The 11,043-nt window shown below is 35.2% G+C and overlaps 1 protein-coding gene across 1 annotated transcript; it reads left to right on the top strand.

Moving 5' to 3' along the window:
• The first annotated feature begins 389 nt into the window (after positions 1 to 389).
• Positions 390 to 10,398, top strand: LOC113503861. The gene is made up of 2 exons (XM_026885976.1): positions 390 to 546; positions 9,713 to 10,398. The coding sequence occupies exon 2, from the start codon at positions 9,713 to 9,715 to the stop codon at positions 10,331 to 10,333; it is 621 nt and encodes a 206-aa protein (XP_026741777.1). The 5' UTR covers positions 390 to 546; the 3' UTR covers positions 10,334 to 10,398.
• The last annotated feature ends 645 nt before the right edge of the window (positions 10,399 to 11,043 follow it).

Here is an 11,043-nt window from a genome sequence, read left to right as displayed (position 1 = left end):
TTTGTTTTCCATTGTTCTAGTAATGCGACACACTTGGTGAAAGACACTAAAAATATTTGTTGTGTTTTTTGCTTTACAGCTTTTTTTCTTTTTAAGGCAATAAGAAGAATGGTCGTACATAGATATGAATATTAAATAAAACAAAAAATTTTTTTTTAATAAAAACTTGATTTCGCTCTACATTACTAAAATATTATTGCCTATTTTGAATATAAAGAAGTAACTCCAATTCCAAAATTAAAATGCTTATAGTCTTTGAAAATAATAACTTTTATGTGGTGACTGTTAGTCCAAGAGTTTTGCACTGAATAAAAAAAAACGTACCTAAAAATGAGTCCGTCAGCTGATAACCTTTATCGCCGGTTTAATAGGCTGCGCCCGCGCCGCCCGGTGCCGCGCGCGGACTCGAACTCGCAGTCCGGACCTACTAGCTGGCCGCGCCGCAAGGCTCACTGTGCAGTGGATATTATAAGAAAACGTATTTATTTAGTACTTCAGTAAATAAATAAACTTTATGTACTAGTTTGTGTTTCGTGTTTTTGAAAGGTAGGTTTTGTGTTTATTGTTATTTCATTATAATTAAGTGTGTTAGTTATTGTGTGTAAATTGAATGGCATTATAATGTAAAACATTTTATTATATAATTTTACGGTTAGAATAGGTATTAAATAAATTAAATTAAATTAATTGCGATTAAAAGCATTTTAATAGGAGGCTTAATTTAGTATGCTTTAATATTAACCTTTAAAAAAAGTAAGAATTAGACAAGAAAACAAAAAAATCAAAAATTGTGAACAAAAATCATCATTTTTAATTGAATTTAGATATTTTTAATCAATAATTACTAAATTAAGAGTTAATAATAAAACCTAATTAATGATCAAGTGTTTGGGACCAATGGGCTTATCATTATCGTTATTTCTAAATCATTATCATCAACAGGCCTCCTCCAATAAATGTTAAAATGTAACCATCAAAGGAATTCCAAATAATTATCACAAATCACCAAACATCTAATACAACAGGTGATTAACAAATACACCAGCCACAATCACCTATGATGATACACCCATCAATCACCACAATACTCAGTATTACTTAACTCAGTCTAACAACGCCTTTAGTGCGCAATAACCAGCTCACTTCAACAATCACTATTGCACAGTAACTGGTCTGCTCACTACCCAACTATCAATCAAGGATAGCAACACCTTTTAACATTCTTAAAGAAAGTTTCGCTTAAGTATTACACCCGAATATTTACATAAACGGGAATTTCTGAAGTTCTTACATAGATATTTATCTGAACCCCCTCCCCCCCCCCTTCTACGTGAAAATAGCAGGTGAAGCATGTTGCATGTAGCCAAAAAAAAATATTTAAAAAACAGTTGTAATTATTTTTCTTGTTGCATCAAACGAATTGAAACAAATAGAGTTATAAACAAAAACAAATTTTTATTTGTGTTGTGCGAGGATTGCACCCGCAGTTGAGTAGTCGTTGACAACTTACATCTTCTTCCTTGTGTCATACATACTATTGTCTTTCTAAATATTTACAACTTTAAATACTAGGTACAGCTTATTCGTTCTCGTTGGAGATTAACATCGGAACTCTTAAACTTCATGTCTACCATCAAAATGCATAGAAGACTTGCATAAATTCAGATTCATAGTATGTGGATACTTACCGTTACGTATCTGCATATCAAACAAATATTAGTCCGAAGTATAAAGTGAGTACGCAATCCCGCGGCCGTATGTCAATGTCAATGTTACCAAATGGTTATAAATGTAAACTGGACCGAGTTTATTCGCTTTAATCATACATTTCATGTATCAATCAGATCGTTCGCTTTTGGGTGAGATTTCAATTGATATTGCAAATTAATGTACCTAACTGATTTCAACACAAAGTAACCCTTAACATTTGTTCATGTTGTTCTAAAACTTCAATGTTTCTTAGAGAAACCAAGACGGAGAAAGAAACGAATTGTACATAGATTCAAATATCATAACTTTCAATATGGAATATTCTGTCTCAATAACTGCTTTTGTAGAAAACGGATTTGACTGCAATAAATATAAACAAAACACTTTATGAGAAGTTCAGGACGAACTCAGCGTTATTTTCAGAGACTTAACTCACATATAATATAATTATAATTTTGTTCACATTAATGCACAGATGACTATCAAATTTGGTGCACATCGGGCGCCCTGCCAAACACAAGTCCTAACATAATGATAACGCTGCGTGTAAATTGTTCCCACAAACAGTTGTATCGTTTTGTCGCAATATCTAATATTTATTCGGTTTATCGTTCGCACAAATCTTTTGGAAGCACTTGATAATTATTTGAAATCGCGTTATTGAAAACTGTGTTATGTAGCAAGTTGTAGGCCGAAACCTCACATGGAGAATTCATTAATTTTTCAATCATCGGACGACACCCATTGATATGTCGCCAGTGTTCTATTACTTCTTTCAAAATTATAATGGGTAATCAATGAAAAACAACAGTGATAATGTCAGAGAACAAGTACTTAATTGATAAATAAAAACTAAATACACTAAGCCAGCTGAATGAAAAAAATCTTAATCTTCGTTTTTTTGTCTAAAAACTTCTACCTTAGTAGTCAAAGTGCATTTGTCACAAAAAAGGTTTACAAATTGCGTCACTTAAGATAATATCTATACAAATTGTATTATACTGATTTTTATATTGCTTAACATTAAGTAGGTACTGGTGACTTATTATGAATCAATGTTAAGTGCTTATTAAGTTAAAAGTGGCTTACTTTAAAGTAGGTAAGATTCTGTAGGTCTTGATTCATTTTTGGACCAAGGATAATCGATCAGCTTACAATTTGGCGTGATACATCACAAGATGTGGACATAATAAGTCCCTATTTCTTGCGACGGGGTTGGAAGTGACGGGAACAACTGAAAGCTGAGACTAAAAAGTTTTATTTTTTCCTAAAATACACAAACTTTCAAAGATTTCAGGAATCTTAACTAGTGAAAACACCAAAAGGAAAATGAGACTTTTGAACTAAAGAAAACCTTAACAATGAGATGAAAGAGAAAAAACATCGAAATAAGTTTAAGTTACCGTTGTGCCCATTGTATAGGCAAACCGGCCGCCCGGGGATTTCGCCGTCTCACCGGCACTTACCGGCGTCACAACACGCCTGCTCCGGCTCCCGGCCCGGACCGGATATTTTCCGGCAGAACGTGAAGGGTTCATTGCTCGGAGACGTTTTTTTCAGTTCGATTTTACTTTTAATACTTTAACAGTTAGTTTTCGCGCTCCATTACACTTTCAGCCTTTTTATTCATGCTCTTTCTTTTCCTGAATGCGCTCGTACTTCACTTGCTCAACTCACTTAGAAACCTATACTGTATTTTGTAGAAGATATTTAGTTGACATGAAACTGAAATGTTTCTAGCATTTTGTGGAAGATAAACATGTTATTAAAATCCCTTAGAACGTAATTTAAGTACTATGCCCGTTCTTAGTTGAACCGTTGTATCGAGTGGGTTTACAAATACATTGAATTCATATGCAAAAAGACACCTCTACTCAAGACAAGCGCCTGCGCATCCTACGCGGGGATTGAACCCGCGACATGTCGCGTACTTTGGATTTTTCTTGATGAGCTCAACCTCTTCTCTATCCTTATCCTTTTTCATAACTACTTCCCATTGTTTAGAAGCCATTAAAAACAAAAGACCAATTACAATAGTCATCAGCCTAATTTGTATTCCATATGAACTCTTGAACATTAAGGAAAATGAACGAATATTATATGAGCATGTCCCCCAAAACTTTATTATTGCAATGTTATGAAGATTATGACCATATAAGGCAACAAATGTGTTCCTTATAACCGGAGGAAAACATTAAGAGCGTTTATATTAGGTATTGTTAAGGTACCTCGATATAAGTAAGGTTTTTTATGAAATAATTTGCTGTAGGTATTGAAACTAGAAGAGATCTTGTCCTAACACTGGGACAGTTACAGTAAAGTTATTTATTTTTAACTAGCTGTTCAAGCGTGTCTGCCTGCAACTCGAAAATGATCCCACAGCAACATAAAATCTTGATAACAGCTATCCTATTTGTTAATCCAGGTTATAAACTATCTGGGTACCAAGTTTCGCCTAAATCTGTTCAGTGGGTTTTACGTGAAAGAATAACAAATTCCATACATACAACTGTCGCGTTTTTAATATTAGTAGGATTGCGAATGGACCCCTTATTTGGAAAAACTTCTTTGCGTTATATGCACGTGTTAATAAATTTATCGATTGTGTTTATTTCGGGAAAATTCTTAAATGCTTTAAGTTTTCCACACTCGCGTTTTGACCTAACTTAAGTGAGTTACAGTAAGAGCATCTGAGATATTATAACTCCTACAAAAACCGCAACCCTATAATTAATATCGTTGTACAAGTGAAACCCGCCAAAACTCGAAGGTCACTAAAACAACGATCCTATAATTGAAACTGAAAACACAAATTCCAAGCTGAAATTAATCTTAATATAATTTCAATAAAATTTAACTTTGATTGACAGTAATGTATATTTAACTTAATTCGAGCTTCGATATTGGACAAACTTAATTAAGGAAAAGTTTTTGGAGAAAAGCAATGAAAACCGTCAACAATGTTTAGTAGGACAAGTAAAATACTGTAGGTATGAAGTTTAACAACCTTTTGTACCTACTCTAATTACAATTTATATTATTGTGTTGTTTAAAACCATTAGGAAAGTTAAAAAATACTTCTACCATTTTTAAGTACTGTGAGGTTGAGTCCCTACTTCATTTCATAAGATAATTTGGAAACCGGTGACTTAAACTACGCGTGATGACTTATCTCACTTACAATAGCAACAGTCTGCCTATTAAATAATGTTTCTACCCTGACCTATCACTGCAATAAGAGGCGAGTAGAAAGTATTTTGGGCTCAATTAAAGCCAGAAATATTAAAGAAGGTTACAGATCCAATTTAGGAGGACTTTTACGTAACTATAGAAATGAATCGTAGAAAACTATTGTATAAATATATCGAGTAAAGACTTGTATAATCGTACTGTATGTTGTTAAACCACAAGGTCTATCGGGAGAACGCATGCCTTACGTAAATCACCAGTTAATGAACGCTGTATAACAAGCGGCAATTAAAATCCACGTGCGAATATATCGAGCGTGACTGCCCTGATAGCGCGAACATGACAGAGGTGCAGATGTGACGCCAGGCTGTGCTGCATGTAGCTTTATTTAGCTCCTCAGATACTTCATATGAACAGAGATTTCCGATGTCTAAATGTTCTCAATTACGTAATGTTTAAATTGTGCACATCGCTGTCCTTGCTATGAATTTTTTTTTCGTATTTTTGCAAAAAGTCAGAATGTTTTCTTTGTTTTTTTAAATCCACTTCCGCACTAAAGAATGTAATTTTCCGTCGAGGGTTTAAAAAAAATGCTTACTAGAGGATCGAACCCGCTATATATCGGCGCACAGTGTGTATGTCATGGTCATCATCCCCTTCGGCTATTGGTACAGGTTGTTAGTGGTTTTCGGCAGTCTTTGTTTTGTCGACTTTCGAATGTGTTTTTGGCATAAACATCCATCAGCAAACATTCATATCTTCATATTAGCTATTCTGTGGCTTGCCCTTGCGTCACTGACACACAATTGGATCAGAATAGAGCGCTGGGCGAAACCTGTCTGTCTGTCCAATTTATTATAATTATCAATATTATGCAAATATCAGCTATCATATTGGCAGACTAATTAACTACATAAACAGATCAAAATTGATTTGTTATTATATTATTATTTATGACCATTGTTATCAACGTTGACAATGAAAAATCCGTAAGTAAGCTGGGCATTTAAATAAACAAACAATTCACAAATATCTCACAATAAACGTGATTTGTAGCATTTCTACAATAATTTGCGTTGATAGTGACGCGATTTAAAAAACAAGATTGACAAAAATAATTACTTTTGATTGTTTCCAGTCAACATGCATGATTGAATATTTGTACTGAAATGTTCCTCAGTTACGGGAGCAGTATTTCATCTAAACAATATTTTTCATACATGTTCTTTTCAGCTATTCGGGATATTAAGGGATATTTTTCTTTCAAAGTATTCAAGGTTCTCACAAAATGTTAATGTTACTTGTAGACGTTAGCTAACCTTACTTTCATAAAAACTTTTATTAAAAGGATGAACTCGAACCAGGTCAACAGTTTTGCTTCTAATTTTAATAAGAAACAGCGCGCAATATTAAGAAATTTTGAAAATTTGAATACCAACCTCCTTTACTAAAAACTCATCACCGTGAAAGTTTAATGAACCTTCAAAGCCGCAAGTCACATTGGGCGCTTAAATTTAACCTTGCCTTGTCTTTGTGTTCAGCTTGTACGCTTAGCATATTATCATCAAAACTTGCATAGTTTAGACCATATGCGAAACTGTGTTTGAAAGCCCGCGGAGGTTAACTGCAAACAGTTTTGTGTACAAAGTTGCAGCGGACGACCCCCAGAGGCCGCTGTCGACAACTTTCCCACATTTATGGTAATCAGTGGCTCGTGGTTTTGAACATGTCGTATAATTGCATTCCAAATAGATTGCAGACTGAGAGATATCCAAGGATTATCTGGCAAAAGTTCACTCTAAGATCTAAAGTGGCATTGTGAACTGCACGAGACAAGTTTAGGCTGTCTAACATAGAGATGCTTAATGTTTTAGACTGAAAAAAATGGTTCATTCCGTTTTCAAATAAAATAATGTAGTGGAAGCCCAATGGCTTAGGACAATTCCTAAATCAATAAATATAAATGGTTACAACGTTATCGATCTTATCGTGTGATAAAATATTATCCTAAATTGATGAGATTTAGCATTTACCAAATGGCGCATCGTCTATATTAGAATCAATACAATATTTTATTGGTGACACGGTAAAAGATCAATTTATTGTCATTCTAAATTTGGAAATGTATAAAGATTAATTAGTACCTGATTCCTATGACAAACAGGTAATTTGTCCTCATCTGCTAGTGCCGTTACATCTTCACACCGAGGTCAGCTGTGACTTGATTTTGTGACATTTACATTCTATCTGATTAATGATCTTTGATTGGATACACTTGGTTCCGCTTTTCAACCTCAAAATTTTATAGATTTCGTATGAATGTTTTTTGATATTAGCGTGAGATTTTTGGGTTTGTGGGATTTGATGCGAAATTTGATCGATTGTAGGCTTAGTTTATTCGTAAGTGTCCCACAAAATGATATTGAATTTGACCGGTCGATTTGACTTCCGTGATCGAGTGGCGTACGCACCGGTTTCAAGGTGTAGCTCGCTCTGAGGTCCCGGGTTAGATCCCCGGTCGGGTCAATGTAAAAATTCACAAACCTACATTGTCTCGGGTCTGGGTGTTTGTGGTACCTTCGTTGTCTCATGATATAAGCTAAATATCAATTGGTACCAAATAAAATCCCACCTGGTAATGACCCAAAAGTAATGATCCATAGGATAATATTTCGATAGTTGCACTTTATCGGTATCGGCTTATAGGCTAGTAATAACTAAGAATTCAAAAGACTAGCTGTCACTTGCATACGAGTCCTTTGCCTGAATCTCTTAACATAGGTACCAAAATCACAGGTTCAAGTTAATCTGTCTGTGGTAGCTCAGTAACCCCGAAGTGGAGGTGCACTGGCAGCCGACGTCAGCATGTTCTGTTTAATGAAGCTTCACTCTTTGAGCTCCATCACTGTAGAAATACTGCTACTAGTGGACCCTACCACTGTCCCTTATCGAGAATGAATGAAAATGTGATAAGTCAGAAGTAATTCTTTAACAAGTAGTTTTTATCTGTATTTGTATTTGATAATCTTGTTTTAGATAATAATTATGGCTTCTGTTAATGTGGACCCCTCGTCCAAGGCCTCGTCCAACGCGTGGCTGCCACACATGAGAATGAAAAACAAAATTCATTAATTCCAGAGAAGTAGTCTAGATAATAGTACTTCTGGTCATGCTATAAACTCTTCGTTTTAGTATGTGTGCAATTGACTCGTCCAACGTCATATTTCGGAATTAGTTATTATTTTTCAAAGGAAAGTTGTCTTTTCTATTTACAGTTTCCATTACTTCAAAAACCGATCGTACAAAACTCGGCACGAAAAAGTTTCGATCGAGAATATCATTAGGTGGAACAAATAGTAGGAGTAATATCAGAATAAGCACGATTATCTGCCCTTTGTGCTTCGATCCGCCGCGAGCCAGCCCTGCACACACTAATTAGTTCCCAACTCTATTCGCCGAAACTTTCGCAAATCTCTTTTAAAAAATAATCTCAGTTTAATCCGCAACGAATCGATAAACTAAATCCGGATTATATTGTGTTTGTAATCCCGTTTTGAACGGTTTTATTAAAAAACTATTTCTAAAATTAAACAATCGTGTGGTGAAACTGTTAACCGATGAATGTTTTTGGAGTTTTGAGTTTAAATGAAAAGAAAACCTGCTGACACAATACAGTTGAATTTTATTGTCTTTATAAATCTCGTTCAAATTGCCGAAAAATAGATCAAAGTTACCGATCCAACAGTTGTTTCTTAGTTCATTTTAAACAGACATCCAAACATAAAAATATCTTAGGCCATAAAGCGTAAAGTATCATCGAAGAATAAATATCACTTAATTAAACGTTGGTCTCTTGTCGAAAATTCCTTTTATTGACGGAAACCAACATGGACTACAATTTACTTTAAAAACGCTGCTCTTTTCATCGTTCGTTATTTTAACACATTTTATATGCCTGCGGCAGAAATATGCATGTAAAACATATTGAATGAAAAATGGTTTTACATATAACGCTCTAACAGTCAATTTCTGATCGCATAAAACTATAAATTACTCAACATGGTCAAATAAAATTCAGGTATTTTATATCAATTGATTGGCAATTTTAACTGATGCCAATTTTAAAACTGAAATTTAATTTGTCTCTCATTTTACAATTTATTGGAACATGAAATGCAGTTTACAAAATGATGGTTTAAAACTTTTAGCCTTTGAAGTAACTAGCAGACAATGTTGGAAAGTAATTCCTTTAAACACGCATTTAATAGTTTTATCTACTTTTTATAAGAATGCATCTTACAGTGCTAATGTAGCTCACAACCACAGCGACGTGGAGAAATTTCTCTCTTCTCCTATTCAAAAGTATTTCTTTGAAACTTTTTTGGACCATAGCAGGCTTTTGTATTATAAAAAATATTTAAAGAATGTTAAAGTATTTATTTAAGATCTACATTAAGATTACATTGTGGTACGCAACAAACTGCTACAAAAACCTGAGAAATATCATCACAGTTACTCCTTAATTAGGATTGTACTGATGACCATGTGGTGATGACACAATGATGCGGCTATTAACTGCTGCACCTGACCCCCCTGAGTGATTGCTGCGGTCTGTGATACAGCCGCGGGTTGGATAAACTGGACTTAACTGTCTGGGAATATAATATTTTGGTTATTTAAAATTATGGTCGTTACTGAAAATTAAGAGGTGGTTAGGTATAAGCAGTCTAAAATGAGATTAATTTCGTGGGACGTGAGATATAGATCATACACATTACGTTATGAATAACATACATAGACTTGCTTTTTACAGATGATGACAAAACTGACAGCCCTGCTGATCCTCGCTTACCTAAACGAGGCGTTAAACATTCCACTACGTCAGTACAGAGAGCTGAAGTCCAGCAACGAGCTGCTCGTCCCGCAGCAGCACTCCACCCTCTCCAGCCACGTGGTGCTGCACACGTCCTCGCGAGAGAAGAAGAGCCCCAACATCATCTCCATCCCAATACAACAGCTGCTGATACCGAAGTACCACGTGATACCGCTACACCACGGAGCGCAGTCCAACGTCCACCACAGTACTGTACACACCAATGTCAAGCATATCATCACACACGACAATATTAAGATCCCGATCATATCACAGACGGTGTCACATAGTACTGCGAACATTACCCACCCAACATCAATAATACCTATCTTAATACCCATTCATCATAACCTAGTACCGGTACAGGATTTGTCGGTGATCCCGCTGCAGAAAAACATTCATAAAGATACGAAGTTGGAACACTACTCGGTGATGGAGAAGAAGGATAGCAATAACAATGAGGACGAGATGAACAGGTTCCGCACGTTCTACGGCGGTTTCGGAACGGGACTGTTTTTCGGCGGCCAGGGAGCGGGACATGGGTTCCATATATTTGGGTAGCAGATTTTAATTTTAATGTATCTGTAAGGCGTGTTTCTAGTTAAATAAATTATTTATTTATTAATCGTATGCATTTTTATTGCTATTGTTCCTTTAATATCTAATATATAGGCACTAATGATTCCTCTTATTTTGATGCCTTCATCCTAAAAAGCACAAATATGTTTATAACATCCACCAAGATTCAGGCACTATTTACACACTTTGCTTACCTAAAACAAAATACAAACACCAAATACTCTCGAAAATCACTTCGAATAAGCAAAACCAAATTCCTAAAATAAATCTAAGTAACGGAAATCCAATCGTGAAGCCAGTAAGGGACGTTAGACACTATAACTCAGCGGCTGTCAGCTGCATCTCGGCACCTCTGAGCCCCGGACCGAATGTGCCCGAGATATTCACCTCACTTATACCAAACTACTTCCTTTGGAAAACATTTTAGAATTATATTTTCATGAAGAGATCCGAATAAAGTATTCAAACACGTATGAAGTCCTAGTTTTTTCTCAATAAAAGAATATGGAAATTCAATTAGTGGAAATACTATTTTGTGTTAAGCATATCATGTAAAATGGAAGAACTGTTGAACAAGCAATCGTTAGTTCGTTTTGTGACAGAAATCTTGTTTTCGCGTTACAATATGAACAGACGCTGTACCGGGCATCTCTCTAGCAATATCTTAGGACATAAATCTACGCTCACAAACA

Source organism: Trichoplusia ni, chromosome 20 (genome assembly GCF_003590095.1).
Source record: "Trichoplusia ni isolate ovarian cell line Hi5 chromosome 20, tn1, whole genome shotgun sequence".
In the NCBI taxonomy this organism is placed as follows: Eukaryota; Metazoa; Arthropoda; class Insecta; order Lepidoptera; family Noctuidae; genus Trichoplusia; species Trichoplusia ni.
This window is presented reverse-complemented; position numbering and strand designations above follow the sequence as displayed.

Coding starts and splice junctions, on each gene's coding strand:
- LOC113503861 (XM_026885976.1), top strand. CDS start 9,713: ATGATGACAAAACTGACAGCCCTGCTGATCCTCGCTTACCTAAACGAG.